General features: G+C 37.9%; 1 protein-coding gene across 3 annotated transcripts in view; it reads right to left on the reverse strand.

Moving 5' to 3' along the window:
* NSUN6 (NOP2/Sun RNA methyltransferase 6) overlaps positions 1–27,554 on the reverse strand; it is a 70,516-nt gene that overhangs the window by 17,124 nt on the left and 25,838 nt on the right. For all 3 annotated transcript variants that reach the window (XM_046011570.1, XM_046011569.1, XM_046011571.1), the window contains 3 exons: positions 25,477–25,558; positions 23,938–24,057; positions 18,556–18,700 (listed from right to left, as the gene is read on the reverse strand). In XM_046011570.1, coding sequence (XP_045867526.1) covers positions 18,556–18,700; positions 23,938–24,057; positions 25,477–25,558 — 347 coding nt within the window. The remainder of the gene's footprint in view (positions 1–18,555; positions 18,701–23,937; positions 24,058–25,476; positions 25,559–27,554) is intronic.

Raw genomic sequence — 27,554 nt, forward strand, 5'->3', positions numbered from 1 at the left:
AGAAAAACTCAAAATACTAGTATCAGGAATTTAAAAGGAGACATCACTACTGACCGGATGGAAAGAAAAATAATTAAAAAGGAATACTACAAACTGTACAGATAATTTAGATGATATGAATAAGTTACCAGTGAAATACAAACTACTGAAAATGATTTAAGAAGAAAGAAAATCTGAATAAATCTATAGTAAGTAAAGAGATTGAATTAATAATTTTTTAAATAGTCACAAAGAAAAGTCCCAGCCAGATGTTTTCACTGATAAGCTACCGAACATTTAAAAAAGAATTAATATTTTTTGATAAAATTCTTTCAAAAACAGAAGGACAAAGAATATTTCCCAATTCATTATTTGAAAACAGAATTACCCTAATATCAAAACCCAATGAACACAGCACAGGAAAGAAAACTACAGACCAGTAGCTCTTAAGAATATCAACATAAATACAAACAAACCTGATCTAGCAACATGGGGAAAAAATTATGCACTATGACCAAGTAGGATTTATGACCAAGTAGGAGTTTCAGATACTAAACCAATCTTGCTTTAGTATCTGAAACTCAATAAAGGTCAAACACCAGAAGATCATCTCAATGGACACAGAAGAAGGATTTGACAAAAACCAATATTATTTTATGATTAAAAACAGCAGCAAACCAGGAACAAGAAGGAAAACCCTCAGCGTAATAAAGGTTATCTATGAGAAACCTATAGCGAGTTTTAAGCCACTAGAAAGACTGATCAGCAATAAGATATGGATGTCCTCTGTTACCACTTCCGCCTAAACATTCTACTAGAGGTTCTAGCAGGGACAATTAGGCAAGAAAATGAAACAAAAGGCATCCAAATTAGAAAGAAGAAAGTAGACCTATCTTTATTATTTGTAGATGAACAAAGCTGGAAGACGCATCACTTCCTGATTTCAGAATTTACTAAAAAGCTACAGTAATCGAGACAATCCTTACTAACTTACGGATAAAAATATCAATCAGTGGAAGAGAACTGAGAGTCCAGAAAGAAACCCTTACATTTATGGTCAACAAAACTACCAAGACAATTCAACAAAGCAAAAGAGCATTTCACCAAAAGGTACTGGAGCAAACGAATATCTATAGGAAGAAAAATCAAACTCAAGTTGGATTCTCTCATCACACCATAAACAAAAATTATTTCTTAATGGATTCTAGATCTAGTTGTAAGAACTAAAATTATATAACTCTTAAAGATACTCAAAACACAAATAACAAAAGAAAAAAGCAGGTAAAGTGGCCAACAAATTAAAAACTTGTGAGCATCAGAGAACATCATCAAGAAATCTATTGTATGCACAATCTATTGTGCATACAAATTAAGAATTTATAACAAAAAAATAATTTAAAACTCACATAATGGGAGAAAATATTTATAAATCCTCTAACAAAAGACTTGTATCTGGAATATATAAAGAACTTGCACAGCTCAAAACATAAAGACAACCCATTCTAAAAATGGGGAAAAGGATCTGACTAGACTAGGAGATATAACATGCCCAACAAGCACTTGAAAACATGTTCGACATTGTTAGACATCTCTGCAACAGAGAAATGCAAATCAAAACCAGAGACAGTACTCCACACCTACCAAGGGACAGATGCTGGTAAGGATGTGACCTACCAAGGGACAGATGCTGGTAAGGATGTGAAGAAACTAAAACCTTCATATATTGCTGCTGAAAATGTAAAATGATCCAGCTGCTTTGTAAAACAGACTGTTAGTTCTGCAGAAAGTTAAATGTTGAGTTACCATATGACCCAGTAATGCCACTTGCAGGTATTATGCTCAAGAGATATGAAACCTAGGTCCACACAGAAACTTGTACACAAATGTTCACAGCAACATTTTTCATAACAGCCAAAAAAACATCAACAACCCAAATGTCCACCAAATGATGATCATTGGTGCAGTGGAATTACTGTTCATCCATGAAAAGGCATGAAGTACAAAGACACACCACGACATGGATAAAACATAAAAACATTATAATAAATGAAAGAAACCAATCACAAAAGCCCACATACTATATCATTTCCTTTATATGAAACATCCAGAACAGGCCAATCTGCAGAGACAGAAAGTAGGTTAAGAGCTGACTAAGCCAGGGGGGTGGAAGTTAATGAGTATGAGCTTTCTTTTCAGGGTAATGAAATTATTCAAAAATTAGATTGTGATGATAGCTGCATCTCTCTGAATAAAAAAAAAACAACTAGTGAACAGTATACTTTAACTGTGTGAACTGTATGGTATACAAAGTATACACTGATACACAACAAAGCTGTTAAAAAAGTGAAGTCAGATTATTACAAATTTTCATTCTAAAGCAATCTTCACTATTCATCCTACATGAAGAAAACCCACTATTTTTTCCCATTTAACAAATAATACAGGGGCGTGTGGGTGGCTCAGTGAGTTAAAGCCTCTTCCTTCAGCTTAGGTCATGATCCCAGAGTCCTGGGATCGAGCCCCACACCGGGCTCTCTGCTCAGCAAGGGGCCTGCTTCCTCCTCTCTCTCTGCCTGCCTCTCTGCCTATTTGTGATCTCTGTCTGTCAAATAAATAAATAAAATATTTAAAAAAACAAATAATACAAGTAGATGTAACTTAAAATTAGATAAGAGAAAGAATAATATTTCAAAAAATCTCTACTATAACGTGAAATGTTTCCTTTGGCATCAAGAATAAAAACTGCTTGGGGCGCCTGGGTGGCTCAGTGGGTTAAAGCCTCTGCCTTCAGCTCAGGTCATGATCCCAGGGTCCTGGGATCGAGCCCCGCATCGGACTCTCTGCTCAGCGGGGAGCCTGCTTCCTCCTCTCTCTCTCTGCCTGCCTCTCTGCCTACTTGTAATCTCTGTCAAATAAATAAATAAAATCTTAAAAAAAAAAAAGAATAAAAACTGCTTTCTGGAATGATTTTTAGTACTTACCCTATACATTAAAAAACAACTGGTTTCTTTTTATAAATTGTATATATGAGGGACAAGATAAGATTCAGGCTACTCCTTGTAAGTAAGTATAACATTAAAGAGGTAGATAATCTTTATTCCAAATAAATGACAGTCAAAGTGAATATACTTCTCAAAGAGTTCAAACTGAATATTCAGACGGAGTATTTTCTCTTTTTAGGTTTTTTTGAAGGAGAGGGTATTAAAATCTCCTTGTTATGCTACATAAAACTTTTAATCATATTAATTCAATTTACAGAACAGGTGAAAATCACCCTGAAGTAAATTGTCAGAATTATTGTTTTTGTGCTCTTTCATTTTCCAAGTCAGTATTTACTCTTTGTGTCCAACTAACAATCTATTGTGCATACAAATTAAGAATTTATAACAAAAAAATAATAATTTAAAACGGTGGAGGGGCGCCTGGGTGGCTCAGTGGATTAAGTCTCTGCCTTCGGCTCAGGTCATGATCCTAGGGTACTGGGATCAAGTACCACATCGGGCTCTCTGCTCGGCAAGGAGCCTGCTTGGACCTCTCTCTCTCTGCCTGCCTCTCTGCCTAGTTGTGATCTCTGTCTGTCAAATCAATAAATAAAATCTTTAAAAAAAAAAATAAAACTGTGGAAAAAAATTCTGTTTTCCGAAGATGACTATGACAATATCTTCCATCCCATATGCCTTCAATTTGCCACTGACTCTTCTCCCACAGGAGATGGGGTCTAATGCTCCTTCTCCTTTATTCTGGACAACACCAGACTTGATGCTACACGACTTTCGGACGAGGTCATAAAAGGTGATATAGCTTCTGCCTGGAGCTCATGGAACACTCATTTTCAAAACCAACCAACATGGTCTGAGAAAGACCAGTAAGATGATATGTTGGTGCCTTCTGAGAGCCACCATTAACCTCCAGACAGGTATGTATTAGACAAACCTTCTGGGGTGACCCCCCACCAAGTAGCATGTGACTGCATTGTGTAAGACACTGAAAGTGAGTTCCCAGTTAATCCCCCAAATTGTGAGAAATAACAAAATTATTATTGTTTTAAGCCACTAAGTAATGGGATGATTTGTTGCAACAGCAGTCCATACCCAGAACAAACTGTTTAAAAATCAAAACTGCCCCGCAACTTGACATGTGCACAGTGACTGAGTCACTGAATCAGCTCCTTGCCACCTTATACTAAACACCTCATTTACCTACTCAGAGGACTTCAAACTCTCATCTTAAAAAGTAAAGAAGAAATTTATAACTAAAAGGAGTAAATTTAAAAAACATGAGGTGGGAAATGGCAGAGTAGGAAGAGCTTGAGCTCACCTGATCTCACAGACACACTAAACCAACAACCACAACTACTACAACTAATTCTGAAAATCTGAAAACAGAAGATCTTTCAAAGCTAGTCATAAAGAGGTCACATCAAAAAGGGTAAGAGTGGTGGAGATAAGGTCAATAACCAAACCCCTGGTGTGATTAACCACAAAAGGAAGGAACAACTCAAACATAGAGGAGGGGATCAGACTCCACAGCTGGCAATCCCAGCCCTGGGAACTTACACTGGGAAGATGAGCCCTCATGATACCTGGAGCTTTGAAAATCAGCAGAGCCTACCTAACCTTGAGAGCTCTGACAATTAGGCTATCAGCTGATTTTTCAACAGAAACTTTGCAGGCCAGAAGAAAGTGGCATGACATGTTCAAAGTGCTGAAAGGAAAAACCTATAACCAAGAATATTCTACCCAGCAGATGAAGGAGAAATAAAGAGTTTCCTGGACAAACAAATGTTAAAGGAGTTTATCACCAGTAAACCTGCCTTACAAGAACTGTTAAAGGGAATTCCTTAAGAGGAAAGAAAAGACTATAACTAGAAGAAAATCATTAAAGAAAAAAACTTCACTGGTAAAAACAAAAACATAGTAAAAATAGTAGATTAATCTCTCATAAAACCAGTATGGAAGTTAAAACACTAAGATTGGGAAATCAAGTATATCTACAAAACTTAAGGAATAAACAGAATAAAAAGATGAAAAATATGACACTGTATTACGTAAAATGAAAGGGAAGTAAAAATTTAGCACTTTCAGAAAGTGTTCAAATTTAGGTGACCACCAACTTAATACAGACTGCTATATACAACAGGATGTTATAAATGAACACCATGATAACCACAAATAAAAGACCTATAACAGATATTAAAAAAAAAAGAATCTAAGCATAACACATACACACACACACAAAATGAAACAAACAAAAAAACCCCACCAAAACCACAAGAGAGCAAGAAAAGAAGGAATCAAAGAACTACAAAAACAACCAGAAAGTAATGAACAAAATGGCAATAAGTACGTATCTATCAATAATTACTTAAAGTTTTTTTTAAAGATTTTATTTGTTTGAGAGAGAGAAAAAGAAAGAAAGAACAAGCATGAGCAGGGGGAGGGGCAGAGGGAGAAAAAGACTCCCTGCTGAGTAGGGAGCCCAAAGCAGAGCTCGATCCCAGAGTCCTGGGATCATAACCTGAGCCAAAGGCAATTGCTTAACTGACTGAGCCACACAGGACCCCAGTAATTACCTTAAGTTTAAATAAAGGCTTAAATTAAAAGACATAGGTGACTGAATGAATAAAAAACCAAGACCCATCTATATGCTATCTACAGGAGACTCACCTCAGACCTAAAGACACACAGAAACTAAAAATGAAGGAATGGAAAATTCCATGATATTCCATGCAAACAGAAAAAAAAGGCAAAGCCAAGTAGAAATACTTACATCAAACAAAACAGACTTTAAAACAAAGCTCTAGGGCACCTGGGTGGCTCAGTGGGTTAAGCCTCTGCCTTCCGCTCAGGTCATGATCCCAGAGTCCTGGGATTGAGTCCTGCATCGGGCTCTCTGCTCGGCGGAGAGCCTGCTTTCCCCTCTCTCTCTGCCTGCCTCTCTGCCTGTGATTTCTCTGTATGAGTCAAATAAATAAATAAAATCTTTAAAAAAAAAAAAAAAGCTCTCAAGATGGTGGAAAAGTAGCAGCCTGAGACTACATCAGGTAGCAGGAGATCAGCTCGATAGCTTATCTAAACATTGCAAACACCTACAAATCCAACGGGAGAGCGAAGAGAAGAAGAACAGCAACTCTAGAAACAGAAAATCAACCACTTTCTGAAAGGTAGGACTGGCGGAGAAGTGAATCTAAAACGACGGGAAGATAGACCGCGGGGGGAGGGGCCGGCTCCCGGCAAGCGGCGGAGCAACGGAGCACAAAATCAGGACTTTTAAAAGTCTGTTCCACTGAGGGACATTGCTCCAGAGGCTAAACCAGGGTGAAGCCCACGCGGGGCCAGCGTGGCCCCAGGCCCCGCAGGGTCACAGAAGGATCGGGGGTGTCGGAGTGTCGGAGAGCTCGCAGGTATTAGAACGGAGAAGCCGGCTGCAGAGACAGAGCCGAGGACTGAACTCTCAGCTCGGGGTTACCTTGAACTGGTCGCGGGCTGGGTGAGCTCGGAGCGCGCTAGAGGCTGGGGATACGGGAGTGATTGGGTGCTGTCCTCTGGGGGCGCACTGAGGAGTGGGGCCCCAGGCTCTCGGCTCCTCCGGGCCGGAGACTAGGAGGCCGCCATTTTCATTCCCGTCCTCTGGAACTCTACGGAAAGCGTTCAGGGAACAGAAGCTCCCAAAAGCGAACCCGAGCCGATTACTTAGTCCGGCCGCCAGTAAGGGCGGTACAATCCCGCCTCGGGCAAAGACACTTGAGAGTCACTACAACAGGCCCCTCCCCCAGAAGATCAACAAAATATCCAGCCAGGACGAAGTTCATCTATCAAGGAGAAAGCAGATTCAATTCCTAAGACAGCAGAGCAATTCCAGAGGAGGAGAAAGCAAAGCACGGAACTCATGGCTTTCTCCCCATGATTCTTTAGTCTTGCGGCTACTTCAATTTTTTTTTTTTCAATTTTTTTTCTTTTTTCAATTTTTTTTCTTCTTCTGCTAAATTTTTTAAAACTTTTACCCTTTTCTTTTTTAACGTTTTTTGACTAGTTCATCTAAATATATATTTTTTTCTTTCTTTTTTATATTTTTTATTTGTTTTATTTTTTAAATTTTTTTTTTTCTTTTTTTTTTCAGAACCTGTTTTTATCCCCTTTCTCCCCCCCACAATTTGGGGTCTCTTCTGATTTGGTTACAGCGCATTTTTCCGGGGTCTTTGCCACCCTTTTAGTAGTTTATTTGCTCCTTCATATCCTCTTATCTGGACAAAATGACAAGGCGGAAAAAATCACCACAAACAAAAGAACAAGAGACAGTACCGAAGGCTAGGGACCTAATCAACACAGACATGGGTAATATGTCAGATCAAGAGTTCAGAATGACGATTCTGAACATTCTAGCCGGGCTCGAAAAAGGCATGGAAGATATTAGAGAAACCCTCTCTGGAGATATTAAAGCCCTTTCTGGAGAAATTAAAGAACTAAAATCTAACCAAGTTGAAATCAAAAAAGCTATTAATTGAGGTGCAATCAAAAATGGAGGCTCTCACTGCTAGGATCAATGAGGCAGAAGAAAGAATTAGTGATATAGAAGACCAAATGACAGAGAATAAGGAAGCCGAGCAAAAGAGGGACAAACAGCTACTGGACCATGAGGGGAGAATTCGAGAGATAAGTGACACCATAAGACGAAACAACATTAGAATAATTGGGATTCCAGAAGAAGAAGAAACAGAGAGGGGAGCAGAAGGTCTATTGGAGAGAATCATTGGAGAGAATTTCCCTAATATGGCAAAGGGAACAAGCATCAAAATCCAGGAGATGCAGAGACCCCCCTCAAAGTCAACAAGAATAGGTCCACACCCCGTCACCTAATAGTAAAATTTACAAGTCTTAGTGACAAAGAGAAAATCCTGAAAGCAGCCCGAGAAAAGAAGTCTGTAACATACAATGGTAAAAATATTAGATTGGCGGCAGACTTATCCACAGAGACCTGGCAGGCCAGAAAGAGCTGGCATGATATATTCAGAGCACTGAATTCAATGAGAAAAACATGCAGCCCAGAATACTCTATCCAGCTAGGCTATCATTGAAAATAGAAGGAGAGATCAAAAGCTTCCAGGACAAACAAAAACTGAAAGAATTTGCAAACACCAAACCAGCTCTACAGGAAATATTGAAAGGGGTCCTCTAAGCAAAGAGAGAGCCTAAAAGTAGTAGATCAGAAAGGTACAGAGACAATATACAGTAACAGTCACCTACAGGCTAATAATGGCACTAAATTCATATCTCTCAATAGTTACCCTGAATGTTAATGGGCTAAATGTCCCAATCAAAAGACACAGGGTATCAGAATGGATAAAAAAACAAAACCCATCAGTATGTTGCCTACAAGAAACTCATTTTAGACGTGAAGACACCTCCAGATTTAAAGTGAGAGGGTGGAAAACAATTTACCATGCTAATGGGCATCAGAAGAAAGCTGGGGTGGCCATCCTTATATCAGATCAATTAGATTTTAAGCCAAAGACTATAATAAGAGATGAGGAAGGACACTATATCCTACTCAAAGGGTCTGTCCAACAAGAAGATCTAACAATTTTCAATATCTATGCCCCTAACGTGGGAGCAGCCAACTATATCAACCAATTAATAACAAAATCAAAGAAACACATCAATAATAATACAATAATAGTAGGGGACTTTAACACTCCCCTCACTGAAATGGACAGATCATCCAAGCAAAAGATCAACAAGGAAATAAAGGCCTTAAATGACACACTGGACCAGATGGACATCACAGATATATTCAGAACATTTCATCCCAAAGCTACAGAATACACATTCTTCTCTAGTGCACATGGAACCTTCTCCAGAATAGATCACATCCTGGGTCACAAATCAGGTCTCAAACGGTATCAAAAGATTAGGATTATTCCCTGCATATTTTCAGACCACAATGCTCTGAAGCTAGAACTCAATCACAAGAGGAAAGCTGGAAAGAACCCAAATACATGGAGACTAGACAGCATCCTTCTAAAGAATGAATGGGTTAACCAGGAAATTAAAGAAGAATTGAAAAAATTCATGGAAACAAATGATAATGAAAACACAACAGTTCAAAATCTGTGGGACACAGCAAAGGCAGTCCTGAGAGGAAAATATATAGCGGTACAAGCCTTTCTCAAGAAACAAGAAAGGTCTCAAGTACACAACCTAACCCTACGCGTAAAGGAGCTGGAGAAAGAACAAGAAGGAAACCCTAAACCCAGCAGGAGAAGAGAAATCATAAAGATCAGAGCAGAAATCAATGAAATAGAAACCAAAAAAACAATAGAAAAAATCAATGAAACTAGGAGCTGGTTCTTTGAAAGAATCAATAAGATTGATAAACCCCTGGCCAGACTCATCAAAAAGAAAAGAGAAAGGACCCAAATAAATAAAATCATGAATGAAAGAGGAGAGATCACAACTAACACCAAAGAAATACAGGCAATTGTAAGAACATACTATGAGCAACTCTACGCCAACAAATTTGACAATCTGGAAGAAATGGATGCATTCCTAGAGACATATAAACTACCACAACTGAACCAGGAAGAAATAGAAAACCTGAACAGGCCCATAACCAGTAAGGAGATTGAAACAGTTATCAAAAATCTCCAAACAAACAAAAGCCCAGGGCCAGACGGCTTCCCAGGGGAATTCTACCACACATTTAAAGAAGAACTCACTCCTATTCTCCTGAAACTGTTCCAAAAAATAGAAACGGAAGGAAAACTTCCAAACTCATTTTATGAGGCCAGCATCACCTTGATCCCCAAACCAGACAAGGATCCCACCAAAAAAGAGAACTACAGACCAATATCCTTGATGAACACAGACGCAAAAATTCTCGCCAAAATACTAGCCAATAGGATTCAACAGTACATTAAAAGGATTATTCACCACGATCAAGTGGGATTTATTCCAGGGCTGCAGGGTTGGTTCAACATCTGCAAATCAATCAATGTGATAGAACACATTAATAAAAGAAAGAACAAGAACCATATGATACTCTCAATAGATGCTGAAAAAGCATTTGACAAAGTACAGCATCCCTTCCTGATCAAAACTCTTCAAAGTGTAGGGATACAGGGCACATACCTCAATATTATCAAAGCCATCTATGAAAAACCCACCGCAAATATCATTCTCAATGGAGAAAAACTGAAAGCTTTTCCGTTAAGGTCAGGAACACGGCAGGGATGTCCATTATCACCACTGCTATTCAACATAGTACTAGAAGTCCTAGCCTCAGCAATCAGACAACAAAAAGAAATTAAAGGCATCCAAATCGGTAAAGAAGAAGTCAAACTATCACTCTTCGCAGATGATATGATACTATATGTGGAAAACCCAAAAGACTCCACTCCAAAACTGCTAGAACTTGTACAAGAATTCAGTAAAGTGTCAGGATATAAAATCAATGCACAGAAATCAGTTGCATTTATGTACACCAACAACACGACTGAAGAAAGAGAAATTAAGGAGTCAATCCCATTTACAATTGTACCCAAAACTATAAGATACCTAGGAATAAACCTAACCAAAGAGACTAAGAATCTATACACAGAAAATTATAAAGTACTCATGAAAGAAATTGAGGAAGACACAAAAAAATGGAAAAATGTTCCATGCTCCTGGATTGGAAGAATAAATATTGTGAAAATGTCTATGCTACCTAAAGCAATCTACACATTTAATGCAATCCCTATCAAAATACCATCCATTTTTTTCAAAGAAATGGAACAAATAATCGTAAAATTTATATGGAACCAGAAAAGACCTCGAATAGCCAAAGGAATATTGAAGAACAAAGCCAAAGTTGGTGGCATCACAATTCCGGACTTCAAGCTCTATTACAAAGCTGTCATCATCAAGACAGCATGGTACTGGCACAAAAACAGACACATAGATCAGTGGAACAGAATAGAGAGCCCAGAAATCGACCCTCAACTCTATGGTCAACTAATCTTCGACAAAGCAGGAAAGAATGTCCAATGGAAAAAAGACAGCCTCTTCAATAAATGGTGCTGGGAAAATTGGACAGCCCCATGCAGAAAAATGAAATTGGACCACTTCCTTACACCACACACGAAAATAGACTCCAAATGGATGAAGGATCTCAATGTGAGAAAGGAATCCATCAAAATCCTTGAGGAGAACGCAGGCAGCAACCTCTTCGACCTCAGCCGTAGCAACATCTTCCTAGGAACAACGGCAAAGGCAAGGGAAGCAAGGGCAAAAATGAACTATTGGGATTTCATCAAGATCAAAAGCTTTTGCACAGCAAAGGAAACAGTTAACAAAACCAAAAGACAACTGACAGAATGGGAGAAGATATTTGCAAACGACATATCAGATAAAGGGCTAGTATCCAAAATCTATAAGGAACTTAGCAAACTCAACACCCAAAGAACAAACAATCCAATCAAGAAATGGGCAGAGGACATGAACAGACATTTCTGCAAAGAAGACATCCAGATGGCCAACAGACACATGAAAAAGTGCTCCACGTCACTCGGCATCAGGGAAATACAAATCAAAACCACAATGAGATATCACCTCACACCAGTCAGAATGGCTAAAATTAACAAGTCAGGAAATGACAGATGCTGGAGAGGATGTGGAGAAAGGGGAACCCTCCTCCACTGTTGGTGGGAATGCAAGCTGGTGCAACCACTCTGGAAAACAGCATGGAGCTTCCTCAAAATGTTGAAAATAGAACTACCCTATGACCCAGCAATTGCACTACTGGGTATTTACCCTAAAGATACAAACATAGTGATCCGAAGGGGCACGTGTACCCGAATGTTTATAGCAGCAATGTCTACAATAGCCAGACTATGGAAAGAACCTAGATGTCCATCAACAGATGAATGGATCAAGAAGATGTGGTATATATACACAATGGAATACTATGCAGCCATCAAAAGAAATGAAATCTTGCCATTTGCGACGACATGGATGGAGCTAGAGCGTATCATGCTTAGTGAAATAAGTCAATCGGAGAAAGACAACTATCATATGATCTCCCTAATATGAGGACATGGAGAAGCAACATGGGGGGGTAGGGGGATAGGAGAAGAATAAATGAAACAAGATGGGATTGGGAGGGAGACAAACCATAAATGACTCTTAATCTCACAAAACGAACTGGGGGTTGCTGGGGGTGGTGGGATTGGGAGAGGGGGAGCGGGCTATGGACATTGGGGAGGCGAGGCGAACCATAAGAGACTATGGACTCTGAAAAACCTGAGGGTTTTGAAGGGTCAGGGGTGGGAGGTTGGGGCAACCTGAGGGTTTTGAAGGGTCAGGGGTGGGAGGTTGGGGGAACAGGTGGTGGGTAATGGGGAGGGCACGTTTTGCATGGAGCACTGGGTGTTGTGCAAAAAGAATGAATACTGTTACGCTGAAAAAATAAATAAAATGGAAAAAAAAATAAATAATTTTTTGAGGGGAAAAAAAAAAAAAAGCTCTAATAAGAGACAAAGGCATTACATAATAATAAGTGGATCAATCCAACTAGAGGATGTAACAATTGCAAATATCCATCCAACACCGAGCACTTAAATACATAAAGCAAATATTAACAGAGATAAAAGAACAATATAACAACAATGTAATAATATACAATAACAGTAGTGGACTGCAACACCCCAATAACATCAACTGACATATTACCCAAACAGAAAATCAACAAAGAAACAGTTGCTTTGAATGACACATAGACCAAATGGACCTAAAAGATACAGAATGTTTCATCCAAAATGAGCAAAACACACCTTTTTTTTTTTTTAAGATTTTTATTTATTTATTTCACAAACAGAGATCACAAGTAGGCAGAAAGGCAGGCAGAGAGAGAGAAAGGGAAGCAGACTCCCTGCTGAGCAGAGATTCCAATGCGGGGCTTGATCCCAGGACTCTGGGATCATGACCTGAGCTGAAGGCAGAGGCTTTAACCCACTGAGCCACCCAGGCACACCCATACCTTCTTTTCTAGAGCATATGGCTCATTCTCCAAAACCAATCACATGTAAGGCCACAAAACGAGTCTCAATAAATTTAAAAACACCAAAATCTTGTCAAGCATCTTTTCCAACCACCACAATGGGAAACCAGAAATAAATTAACAGAAAAAAAAAAAAAAAAAAAAGGGAAAAAAACCACAAACACATGGTAGCTATGTAACATGCTACTAAACAACAATGGGTCAATGATGAAATCAAAGAGGAAATCAAATAATACCTGGAGACAAATGAAAATGGAAACATAACCGTCCAAAATTTGGGGAATACAGCAAAAGCAGTTTTAAGACAGAAGTTTACAGCTTATACAGACCTACCTTAAGGAATAAGAAAAATCTCAAACAATCTGTCCTAGAGGAACAAGAAAAATTCAAAAAGTCCAAAGTTAGTAGAAGGAGGTAAATAAAAAGATTAGAGCAGAAGTAAATTGAGACTAAGAAACAACAACAGAAAAGATCAATGAAACCAAGAGCTGGTTCTTTGAAAGGATGAACAAAATTGATAAACCTTAGCCAGACTCATCAAGAGAGAACTCAAAGAATAAAATCAGAAACGGAAGCAAAAAACAAAAAAAAATCGAAGAGCAGAAATAACAGACAACATAGAAACACAAAGGATTATTAAGAGATTATGAGAGAACAATAAAGTTATATCCAAACAAACTGGACAACCTAAAAGAAATGGATACATTCCTAGAAACATACAATCTTCCAAAACTGAATCTGGAAGAAAAAGAAAAATTGAACAGACTTATTAGTAGTAATGAAATTAAATCAGTACAAAAAACTCCCAACAAACAAAAGTCCAGGGTCAGAAGGCTTCAAAGGTGAATTCTACTAAACACTGAAAGAAGAGTTAATACCTATTCTTCTCAAAATATTTCAAAAAATAGAAGAGGAAGAAAAACTTCCAAATTCATTCTAAGAGGCCAGCATCAAAACTAGACAGACACTACAGGAAAAGAAAACCTGATAGACAGATGCAAAAATCCTCAACAAAACATCAGCAAATCAAATTCGACAATACATGAAAGGGTCATTCACCAAGATCAAGTGGAATTTATTCCAGGGATGCAAGGATGGTTCAATATTCACATGCCAATATGATACATTAACAAGAAGGATGATCATCTCATCAGATGTAGAAAAACCACCTGACAAAATACAATGTCCATTCATGATTAAAAACCAAACCAAAACAAAACAAAACAAAAAACCTCTCAACAAAGTGGGGTTAGGAGAAACATACCTCAACATAATAAAGGCCATATATGAAACAATGCACAACCAGTATCATACTCAATAGTGAAAAATTAAAACCTTTCCTCTAAGATCAAAAATAAGACAAGGATGTCCACTCTAGCCACTTTTATTCAACACAGTACTAGAAGTCCTAGCCAAAGCAATCAAACAAGAAATAAAAGGCATCCAAACTGGTAAGAAGGAAATAAAACTGTTACTCTTTACAGATGACATGATACTATATATAGAAAACCCTAGAGACCATAAAAACCTATTAAAAATGAATTAATATACAGAAATCTGTTGTGTTTCTTCTGTACATTAATAATGAAGTAGAAGAGAAATTAAGAAAACAATCCCATTTACAAATGCATCAAAAAGAAAAAAAAATACCTAGGAATAAACCTAACCAAGGAGGGGAAGACCTATACTCTGAAAATTTTAAGACCTTAAGGAAAAAAACTGAATACAAATATATATATAAAGATAAACCACGCTTATGGATGGGCAGAATACTATTAAAATGCCCATACTACCCAAAGTAATTTAAAGATTTAATGCAATCACTACCAAAATAACAACAGTGCTTTGCACAGAACTAGAACAAATAGCACTAAATTTTGTATTAAGCGACAAAGACCCCAAACAGTCAAAGCAATCTTGAAAGAGAATAAAGTTGGAGGTATCACAATCCCAGATTTCAAGATACACTACAAAGTTATAGTAACTGAAAAATATGGTACTGGTAGAAAAACAGGTCAATGGAATAGGAGAGAGTGCTTGGAAATAAAACCATGCTTTTATGTTCAACTAATCTATGAAACAGGAGTCAAGAATATCAATACAGAAAAGACAGTCTCTTCAATAAATGGTGCTGGCAAAATTGGGTAGTTACATGCCAAAGCATAAAACTGGACCACTTTCTCACACCATACATAAAAATAAACTCAAAATGATTAAAGACCTAAAATGATTAAATATGAGACCTGAAACCATAAAATTCCTAAAAGAAAACACAGGCTGTTTTGACATTAGCCTTAGCACATATTTATAGATACGTCTCTTCAGTAAAGGGAAACAGAAGCAAAAATAAACTATTGGAACTAAACAAAAATAAAAAGCTTAGGCACAGTGAAAGAAACCATCAACAAAACGAAAAGGCAACCCTATTGAATGGAAGAAGATTTTGAAAACGATGTTATCTGTAAGGGATTAATTTCCAAAATATATGCAGAACTTACACAACTCAACACCAAAAGAAACCAAATAATCTGATTAAAACATGGGTGCAGGACCTGAGAAGACATTCTTCCAAAAATATGCAGATGGCCAACAGACCCATGAAAATGCTCAACAGCACTAATCCTTATGGAAATGCAAATCAAAACGACAATGAGGTATCAGCTCACACCAGTGAGAATGGCTAGTATCAAAAAGGTACGAAATAACACATGTTGCAAGACTGTGGAGAAAAGAGAAATCTTGTGCACTCTTAGTAGGAAGTAAATTGGTGCAACCTCTATGGAAAACAGCATGGAGATGCCTCAAAAAATTAAAAATAGAAATACTTTATAATCCAGTAATTCTACTACTAGCTAACTAACCAAAGAAAATGAAAACATCAATTCAAAAAGATATATGCATCCCTACGTTTATTGCAGCATTATTTACCATGTAAGCAGTATTTTGTAAGCAGTATTTTTTTTAAAGTAATCTACCAAACATGGAGCTCGGACTTACAGCCCTGAGATCAAGATTTGTATGCTCTACCAGCCAGGTGCCCCTTTACAGTAGCCAATATATCGAAGCAATCCCACGTGTCTACTGATAGATGGGATAAAGACGATGTGGTGTGCATACAAAGAGACACACACAATATTAGTTAGCTACAAAATTGAATGGCATCTTGCCATTCATGACAACATCGATGGACCTAGAGGGCATGATGCTAAGTAAAATAAGTCAGACAGAGAAAAACAAATACCACAGAATTTCACTTATATGTGGACGCCAAATGTCAAAATAAATGAAGAGAAACAGACTCATTAATACAGACAACAAACTGGTGGTTGCCAGAGGGGAGGTGGGTAAGGAGATAGGCAAAATAAATGAAGGAAATTAAGAGATACGAACTTCTAGCTACTAAATAAGTCACAGAGATAAAAAAGCACAGTGTAGGGCATATAGTCAATAGTATAGTAACATTTTATGATGACAGAGGATAACTTAATTGCGGTGAGCACTGAGTAATATACAGAATTGTAGAATTTTCACATTGTACACTTGAAAGTAATAACACTGTCAACTACCCTAAAATAATAAAAATTTAAAATGGCTTCTAAATTTTAACAATCACCATTACCACTTTCAGTAATACAAAGCCTTTGTCAGACGGCTAGTTGTTCTTTAATACCCATTCTCCTCTTTTCCTAAAGTCATGGTTATTTTTTGTTGTCTTTTTTTGTTTTTTTAAAGATTTTATTTATTTATTTGACAGACAGAGATTACAAGTAGGCAGAGAAGGAGGCTGGGAGAGAGGAAGAAGCAGAGAGCCCAATGCCGGCCTTGATCCCAGGACCCTGGGATCATGACCTGAGCTGAGGCAGAGGCTTTAAACCACTGAGCCACCCAGGCACCCTAAAGTCATGTTTTGAACTGGGCACATGGCTCTACAGCTACTGACTATATTTTCCAGCAACCTCCACACCCCCTCACAGTTAAACTGATCAAATGACTAACCTGGCCAGTGGCATGTGAATTTTTAAGGATTCTCACACCCTTTCCCTTCCCCTTGAAAGAACTGAAACATCTGTCTTCGACCCAGAGATGAAACTACGAGCATCAGAGGCCCACTTCTGTTACATGAGACCAAAATAAAAACTAAGAAACAAAAAATGCTTCTATCTTTTCTAAGCCACTATATGTTGGGTCTCTTGGATACAGGCTATATACGCTAATATAAATCTCCTGCGAACTCCTCTTGTTTAACGATCAACTGACCATGAAATGCTGTTCTCATGTCATCAGGCACTTACATCTGACCTATTCCCACCTCCTTCAGAAGATAAGTAATAGTCTAAACCTTGCTATTCAGAATAATCCCTATTTTTCTGGAAGCTTTCCATGTGTTTCATATCTTTATTTCCATGTGGTTTATTAGACATTAGGCAGGTGTCACCAAATAACTTCTCTTTCCAGGAGTCCCAAAGATATGGTGATGTTCACAGTACTATTGATGCATTTTCCATCAAACAGATTGGATCTATTGCCAGACACTCTAGGTTTAATAACCAAATCAAACTACCATCTAGTCTGCAATGAATCATGTCTTAATGAAAAAAAGAGCTAACGATGACAACCTACGACCATCAGCTGATAGTGATGTGGATGAGTGAAAAATCAGTGATTGAATATCCCAAGTCAATTAATGAATGTCTCCCTATAGCACTGAAGACCGACCTCTAGGATGGCTACTCCTGCATCTTGATTGTTCTTGCCAATCTTAGCCTATTATGCTTTTGAGTGTGATTACTTTCTTCAATGATACGTAAAACTTGGTGACCTACCAACAATTTTAGTTAAGTGACAGTAATAGATTATATTGTACTGTCCACTGTTCACTAGTCATCCTTATGATCAAGAGCTTATATATGAGAAAATTAGATGATCTGTAAAGGGTTGGGAGTCAAAACAGTATCCTCAGGTTTTTAAAATCATCTTTATTCAAATAGCATCTTTAATTAATAAACATTTCATGGAAACTAATGCCAATTAGTTTGTTAAAATATAAGTTTCTTGAGTATTTCATGAAATCAAATCTGAACAAAGAATGAGAGGAATAGAGGACTTAATAAATGCAACATTTTATTCCAAGAAAATTCATGTCACAAGATAGGTGACAGTTTTTCCTCCCTTCCTAGTTCCATAGCCCCATTCTCTCAAGAAAAATGAAGAAAGCAAAATAGCTCAAGAATCATAAACTTGAATGGCCAATAAGCTTTGAGATTTAATAGGAAATGCAGAGAAATACATTAAGACCAAAGAGTCTGACAAAGTCTTGGGGTCTGATTTTATACTATTAAAATCTGACAGACGTTTTATATATAGGGACTATTTGTATGTTCTGGGATAAGATGAAAAGCAAAATGATACCTATTACAGATACCTATCTTAGATCCCTGCCTGTTTCAAGGTCTTATGGATATTTTAGGGCTAGAACAATGACAGCAAAATCTGTTTCCAAAAGCCAATTATAGAAGCCTATAAAGATAAAATTTAACTCACCTTCAGCATCCTTAACCATATCGAGTTTAAGAGCCTTTGTTCCATCAAAGCAAAATGCCTTGATGGAATTCAGCCCTAGCAATAAAGCATTCTGTTTTATTTTCTCTACTTTGTTGGATATTTTATCCAGTGCTATTACTTCTCCCTAAAAAACAAACAAAACACACATAAAAATAAAGTGTAAACCCAAAGCAGTCATGACAACTATTAATAATGAGGAAAACTGGTGAAAAATTATGGTCTTTCCTACTTTCCTCCCATCCCTAGTTTTAAAGCTGAATTCATACCAAATGTGTATCAAAGTTACATTAAAATACTTAAGTCTCATCCTTTTAAAAAAAACCTCATTCTTAGAGCGAGACAAACCAAGAAACAGACACTTAACTATAAAGAATAAACTTCTGGTTAGGGGAAGCGGGTGGGGGGGATAGGTGAAACAGGTGATGGGGATGAAGGAGGGCACTTTGTGATGAGGACCCAGTGATTTATGGGAAGGGCCGAGCCACTACTGTAGTAATATTACACTGGATATTAACTAACTGGAATTTAAATAAAAACTTCAAAAATAAATACAAAATAGAAGACCACATTCTTTCCAGTTCCAGTAATCTTATAGTACAGAGCTATTTTTAATAAAATTTAAAACCATAAATAGTGTTTGCCATCTAAGAAACTTGAAAATATCTATTGGAGGTTAAGATTTTTAAAAAATCACCAATCTGATGTGCTTTGTTCACATATGGAAGAATACGAACTAGTGTTCTGAGACATCTGCTTTCTAGTGCTTTGAGATACAGATGAATGTTACTTGTAAAATCAATCCTCATCTCAATATTTTCTGAGCTATCCATGTAAACAAAATTCATGCCAATTCTGACAACTATAACAAAAATTTTGACCTGTATATCACAGCAAAATGCTATAGACTGATAAAAAAAAAAAGTAGTTCAAAAATAATTTTATATGGCAACTCTTTGGTTAAAGTCAATGAAAATGAGGCCACTCTTTTCCGAATGTATTGTGACATTCACATGATTTTTAAAATATACTATGAAATGATATTGCAGAGATGGTGAGATTAACCCTTCAGGGTCTTTTCTTGCTTTTTTTTTCTTTTATACACACCATCCTTGGATGACAAATGCATCGCCTGCACAGATTACAATGCTGCTACACTTTCTGCGGTCATTTTTACACAGCACTATGAAACCAAACAACAGGACATGGACACACCTAAAATATCCAGACTGTCTTTGGAAGACTTCCTACTAGACAGAATGAAGTATCTGTGGATACTTCTAAACAAATATAATAAACATCCTATACCATAAATTAAGGGCAGATTATTATCTCTTCTTCAAAGTATATCATAATCTTGGGGGTATAGCTCAGGGGTAGAGCATTTGACTGCAAAGCATATCATAATCTTTACAATTAAGGATTTTGGGTAAACTGAAAATTGATTTGCATTAAACAATACAACTCCATAAAGTGAAACCTTTTATTTCATGTTCTGTGTTTTGTGCACTGGTGGTATTTAATGCTTTTTTCCTTAAGGCTTTAACTGTTACCACCTTAAATTCCTTTGGGACAAAGAAGAGTATAAGTAAACAGGAAAGTACATCTCCTCTAATGAACCAAGAGTATTAATACCCTAAAACTTGAATAACAAATATCTTTTCCTTCCTTTGTTACCTAAGGCCACTCACTGAGGCTGTACTAGTGTTATCACAAGTTGTGTGTGTGTGTGTGTGTGTGTGTGTGTGTGTGTGTGTGTGTGTGTGTGTATGGCTGCATATATGTACAGACTGCATATATTCATACACACATAGAACATATATACACTGCCTATATATAGTATGTAGATACACATACAATATATGTTTTAACTCTTCAATGTTTATTGAAAATATAAATTTATTTATTATGTATGTACGTATGCATGTATGCATGTGTGTGCATATTTTCTTACTTGTGACACAGTGAATGTTTCAAAAATTGTAATAGTATCAAATACTAATATGCAGGTAATGTGAGTTTTCATCAGAAGTCTTTGGATAAAATGGTTTGCACTAATGAAAGGGAAAAGTTACAATTTCATCTTGACACGGTAAATATTCCTGTTATTTTTTGTGCAAGACTGCTTTTACCAATCTTTGGCATTTACAAGATTGCTTGTACCAAATGACCATCCTAAAAACCATCAAATATAGATCAGAAATGATCATCTGGTAAAGTCGAACATCTGGCACTTTGGGGAGTGGGCACATAGATATTACACCTTCTACCGACTGAATCAGAGCAGAAGGGCTCTGCCAAGCCTCACGGAAGAATATTTCTATGCTAGAAAGTCTTACACTTCACGTAGGCAATTTTTCCTTATTTACAAATGAGTACTATGAAAAAAAAACCTGCCAAGTTTCCTAGGTGCCTAAGACTTCCTACCACTGTATAAATCTGAGCTAACTTAGAAAAATATGAATGGATCCACTGTCCTCAGTCTTTTACTGTCTTTGCTAAGCTCTTTACCCAGTGTAGATTCCATGCTATATCACATTACTCTTATACACATCCTTCCTGTGTCCTAGATATAAGCATGACAAAAAATGCTGCTGTGGTTAAATCCAATTCTTCACCAACTTCACATCCAAACCCAGAAGCTAAAACATGCCCATCACTATCCCAACAAATCTTACCTTACGTTCATGACCACTGTATTCACAGAGCCCATAGTGCAAACTGGAATTACTAGACGTGTCCATAGCCCATTCTCACTTTCATTTTTCTAGATTAACATTTCATACCCCCTAGCTCTTACTACCTCCTTCTCCTCCCCATTCTTATCTGATGACCTTGCTTCATATTTCACTGAGAAGACCCCAAACAACCAAAAGAAACCTTCCTACGTCTTACCACATTGACCGGCCCACCAATATCTGTACCCATGTATTTCACCCCCCTCCTATTTCCAAGGATAAAACTGTTGCATGCTACCATCTAAAGCCATGTGTGCATCGGACTGTATCCCATTTCCTCTCCTCAAAGATACAGTTAGGAATTTCCCCTTTTAATGGATCTCTCATTAGCATACAAACATGATCATTTCTCTCATCTTAAAGTATTCTCTGAGTTCACCTCCAACTACTGCCCCATTTCACTGTATTCCTATACAAATAACTACCCCCACCACCACTGCCAAAGGAGTAGTCTTGATTCACTTTCTTGGATTCCTCTCATTCTCAATCCAAGCAAGCATTTCCACTCACCAAAACTGCTTATGATAAGGTTGCCCATCACCAGCCTGGTGCTTAGCCCACTGGAAGTTATCAGTCCTCACTTTTTGTGGCCGGGCAGCAACATCTGACCAGCTGATCTCTCCACTGTCTTTCAGTCCCTTTCTTCCCATTGTTTCCAGGCTGTCATACATACTCTTCTGGTTTTCCTCTGACATCACTGGCCATTCCTACTCCTTTCCCCAGCCTCTGAATGTTGGCACACAGCACCCATGCAGCTCAGTTTTCTGGCCTCTTCTACTCTCTATTGCCACCCATATCAGTTTTATGGTTTTACATATTATCTGTAAGCTGATGACTTCCAAATTTCTATTTTATATATCTTTACACTTCCAATCTATATATTTATTTCCAGTCTATACCTCTGTCCTGAACTCTAGGCTCAAATATCCAATTGCCTGCTCAACATCATCCGTTGCAAGTCTAACAGACACTTCAGTTTAATATCTCCAAAACTAACTTTCTGACTTTTCCCTGCAGAACTTACTCCTCCCATAGTCACCCTTACCCAAAATCTGTAGGAGTCACCCTTGATCACTCTCTCATTTCCATTACCCACATCCAGTGCATCGGCAACTCCTTACAACTCCACCTTAAATACATGTCCAGAACTTCTTGCCACCTCCATAATGCTTCCCTGAATTACTGTCTCAGACCAGTCACCCCTGCCCTCCTCCAGTCTGTTTTCAAGGCAACAGCCAAAAGGATACTGGAAATAGTAAAGAGGCTTATGTCACTCTTCTGTGACTTCCCATCACTCGAGCATAGCCAACGTCCTGGGAGACCCCCACCAACAGATAGACCCAAACATCCTCCCCCGAGCATCCCTCTCTCTGGTCTCTTTTCTTCCTCCTGTCTCACTTTGTCTTTTTTAGCAAAAATGCAGCAAAATGTGGAGGTTCCTCCAACAGGTCAGGTGCACTCCAGCCTCAGAGCAACCACACTTGCTTTTTCTCAAGAGGAAACATGCGTCACACAGACCTCCACGTTGCTCATCACCTCAAAGTCTTTCCTCAAAAACCATCTTCACAGGGTGTATTTCTCACCACCCTCCTAAAAACTGCATACCTACTCCCCTCCAGTCCCGACGCCCCTCCCCTTCCTCTCTTGCTCACCAGCGCCTTTACCTCGATCCTACATGCTGTAACTTGTATTCATTTAGTTTATTATCTGTCTCCTCTCAACTAGAAGGGAAGCTACGCGACAACGACAATTTTGGTCCCAGTGGTTTATTGCTACATCCCCAGGACTTGGCATATATACATACTATCTGTTTAATCAACCAACGAACCAATTAAAATCTGCCTCCAGATCAAAGTAGGTGAAGATAATATGTGTCTAAGCATTTCAGGACCCACGTAATTTTATGATTTGACACAAGAAGAAAGATAGCATCGACTGGCCCTATTCTTCTTGAGCTGAAGAATCTTAGGTGTAGCACAGAATGGTCACAGTGAGTGACAAGGTCACACTGAGTTTTAAACACAAAGTAACCCATAATGAAAGGAAACATATTGTCAAATATATATATGTGGGGGAAAAGCCGTAAAATCTGAAATAAAGTCATCCAAGACTTACTATATTTTATGACAATGCAACAGGCTTAATAATTAAGCCATATCATAAGGTTTTTATGAATCTCAAGAAAATGTGTTTGATGTGCACATATCATAATGTGCATATATATTATCGATGTATACATTGATACTTCAATAACATGCTATCAAATTAAGTTTCAGAAGCAGATTTTAGTAGTTTAAAAAGTGTCAAGTCTGATAATCAAGAACATAAAAAAATCTCTTAAATGTTGCATTTAAATGTAATTTTATGAAGAAGACTTCTACTCTACAAATGTATTAGTAAATCTGGGATTCAAGAAGATCTTCAGATAGTCTTCACAAATGATAATTATCTACTGAACTCAACATGTGATGAATGCCATTACTGAACAGTCTTCACTTTGGCCAAATCTGAAATAATTCAGATTATAAATGTCTATATAATGTTCCATAAGTTACGTGAGGTTCCACCTTCAACACTGAAACATGTAATACGTTGAGAGTAGTTTTTGCTGTGAAGACAGTCTCACCTGATCATGCATTAATGCTGCAATATGTGTTGTTTTGCCTCCGGGTGCTGCACACAAATCCAGAATCTTCTCTCCGGGTTGAGGATCTAGAACATGAGCTACTACAGCAGATGGCAAATTCTATAAAGAAAAAAAAAATCAACTACCAATGATTCTAAGTCCTTTTAAAATTCAGAATAAGAACATAAAGAAATCCTTGGAGATAATCCAATACAACATCCTCTGCCAAGAATAGGTTTTCTGTAAACATACCAGTGTCAGAAAATTCAGTTTCCAAGAGTAACCTATGATCTCACTGGACATTCATACACGAGACACACACCTGCACAATGTATTTCCCCTATCAATTTAACAAAAAAAGCACCTTTCCCCCCCCCCTCAATTCAACGGTCTCAATATTTTGAAGGCCAAAGCCCTTTCAGAAATGTAACAAAGCTCTAGATCTTTTTCTAAGAAAGTGTATAAAATTTTGTAATTTCAGGTGCTTCACCATCTATCACCCATTTAAGAATTCTAGTTTTATGCTACTAATGCCACTCAAAGACGTCTGGGTTCCTATCTCCCCGCCACTACCACAATTCTGTAGGAGAAAAGTAAAATGTAAACCAATCTTACTATTTCTGATTGGCACCTAGAAATACAAGATCGGACGACTCATGTATCTACAGCAATAAGCCATGTGGCAACCAGTTACATTATACCATTAAATCATTATTAGTTAAAAAGAAATCATTATTAGTTTTGATCACAAAAGGATTGCTACTCTAGAGTAACAACTTGCCTTAAAGAAAATAGAATATCCCAAAGTAATGCATTTTTTAAAAATATTTTATTTATTTCACAGAGAAAGTACACACAAGGTGGAGGGAGAGGGAGAGAAGCAGATTTCCCACTGAACAGGGAGCCTGATGCAGGACCCTGGGATCATGACCCGAGCCAAAGGAAGATACTTAACAGATGGAGCTACCCAGGTGCCCCTGTAATGCATTTTTTTTTAAGTAATGTATTTTCTAAATTACTTTTCAAGAAAAAGCAGTAGAGGCTAATAAGCAATTAAAACACTTTTGGGCAAGAGAAGGTTTTTTAAAAAAACGGTTAAAATCAGCCGAGAAGAAGAAGAGAACATGTACAAAGGTTGGGTTTTTTGTTTTGTTTTTGTTTTTTGTTTTTACCGTTTTACCAAAGGTAGATTAGAAAAATAAGTCACAAAAAGTGTGGTAATAGAAAAAAAAAAAAAACTTAGATTTGAAATAACTTGCTGAGGGGCGCCTGGGAGGCTCAGTGGGTTAAGCCGCTGCCTTCGGCTCAGGTCATGATCTCAGGGTCCTGAGATCGAGCCCCGCATCGGGCTCTCTGCTCCGCAGGGAGCCTGCTTCCTCCTCTCTCCCTGCCTGCCTCTCTGCCTACTTGTGATCTCTCTCTGTCAAATAAATAAATCAAATCTTAAAAAAAAAAAAATTTTTTTTTAAAAAAATTTGAAATAACTTGCTGAGGTTATGTTTCAATGTCATTAAACATTTTACCCTGACATATACTTGCCTGTAAAAATAAGTAGCTGGGCAGTACATTGTCAAATGACGGGCTGAGATATATTGGTTCTGTCATTCTTATGCCTATACCTCTGAAAAGTAGAAAAATCGAACATTAGTCTGCATAAATTCCTGAGTCCATACAAATTCAACTTCCAGGAACATACCCACATTGTACTACAAATAAAAGATGTTCTCCCTTTTTAAAATCCTCTTTTACTCAATACCACAATACTTAGGCTATTCCTGTGAATTGTTCATGAGTTATTCCTTGCAACAGAAGGCCATCAGAAAGCTAAAAAGGATAGTTCCAAATATTTTTCATTTAGGCACAAAGGAGTTTCTTCAGAGAGTTGAACAAATGAGAAAGGCAAAGAACGTGAATCTTTTTTTTTTAAAACATAGCTATGCAATTAAAAATACTACCTATGTTAACATAAAGCATTTATTCTTACTTTATTTTTAATGCCAGTATACAGTGTTATGCTAGTTTCAGGTGTACAATATCATGATTCAACTTTTCTATATATTACTTAGTGTTCATCTCTTATATACTACATATAAGTATTTAAGAGTGTACTCATAAGTATACTCTCTTTTTCTTTAAAGACTTATTTATTTTAGGGGTGCCTGGGTGGCTCAGCCATTAAGTGTATGCCTTCAGCTCAGGTCATGATCCCATGATTCTGGGATCGAGCCCCGCATTAGGCTCACTGCTCTGCAAGGAGCCTGCTTCTCCCTTTCCCACTCCTGCTGCTTGTGTTCCCTCTCTTGCCATGTGTCTCTCTCTGTCAAATAAATAAAATCGTTTAAAAAAAAAAAGATTTATTTTAGAGAGAGAGAGCGCACATGCATGCATGAGAGAGGGTGGGGCAGAGGGAAAGGGAGAGAGTCACAAGCAGACTCCACATTGAGTGTGGAGCCTGATGTGGGGCTTGATCTCATAACCCTGAGATCACGACCTGAGCTGAAACCAAGAGTCAGATGCTTAATGGATCACACCACAGAAGCACCCCAGGATAAGCACACTCTTAATCCCTTTCACCTATTTCACCCATCCCTACCCACCTCCCCTCTGAGAGCCATCTGTTTGTTCTCTACAGATAGAAGTCTGTTTTTTGAATTGTCTTTTTTCCCCCTTCATCCATTTGTTTTGTTTCTTAAATTCCACATATGAGATCATATGGTATTTGTCTTTCTCTAACATCTGAATCTTTATTTGTTGATTCAGTCTAATCTTTCTGGTAACAGATTTATGATCACTGTTAACTCCTTTTAATTCAATAAACATTTTCTGAATGCTTCAGTTTGCAAGGCACTATGCCTAGGTACTTGTATGAAAAATAAAAATATATCTAAGAATCATGCTGATGTTAAGCAACCACAAATATGCCAAATAACTCTCTCATCTCTTTAGAGAGTAAGTGCCCAGTACTGACACAATCCTCAAGATGAGCTTTTCTACCTTTATCCCATGTTGAAAGTGGCAGTGGAACTGATCAGAGCAGGAAGGGCCAGGACCCAGAAGAACATGGTGGCCGATGATTCATCAGCACAAATATTGTCATCTGGGAGTGGCTGTCAGAGACCATCACAGGCAAGAGAAAGCACACAAATACTGTTGGAGAAAGCCAACCATGGCCTGGTTTATCAGGCCACGCCACTGAGAGCAAGAAAAAAGGGAAATCAACACCACGTTCCAGGGATTAGAGGGGCACAGAAAAAGTGCATTCTGGTAATAAAGGCAAGATTAAGAATCTGGATTTAAACCAGGTACAGGAGTACAAGCAAGGAAGAGAGTCTAAACAGGGAGAACAAGAACAAACTCCTCCGGTCCAGTGCACTAGACGAGGTCAGAGCTTCTGAACCAGTGTTCGCAGAGAAGCATCTACATGGATGGTTTGCACTCAGCTTTATGTAGGGAGGTGGGCTCATTTTACCCATAATACTCCTGACACCAAATGTGTGGCGTTTTCTCTCACACCACCTGGGAATCCTTCACTCCAGTTCAGTCCTGACACAATCTGCCAGGGGTTACTGTGAGATGCCATGGGCTCAACAGTTGGATCCGACGCAACCTGTGTCACT

This window comes from Meles meles, chromosome 7 (assembly GCF_922984935.1).
Source record: "Meles meles chromosome 7, mMelMel3.1 paternal haplotype, whole genome shotgun sequence".
Classification (NCBI taxonomy): Eukaryota; Metazoa; Chordata; class Mammalia; order Carnivora; family Mustelidae; genus Meles; species Meles meles.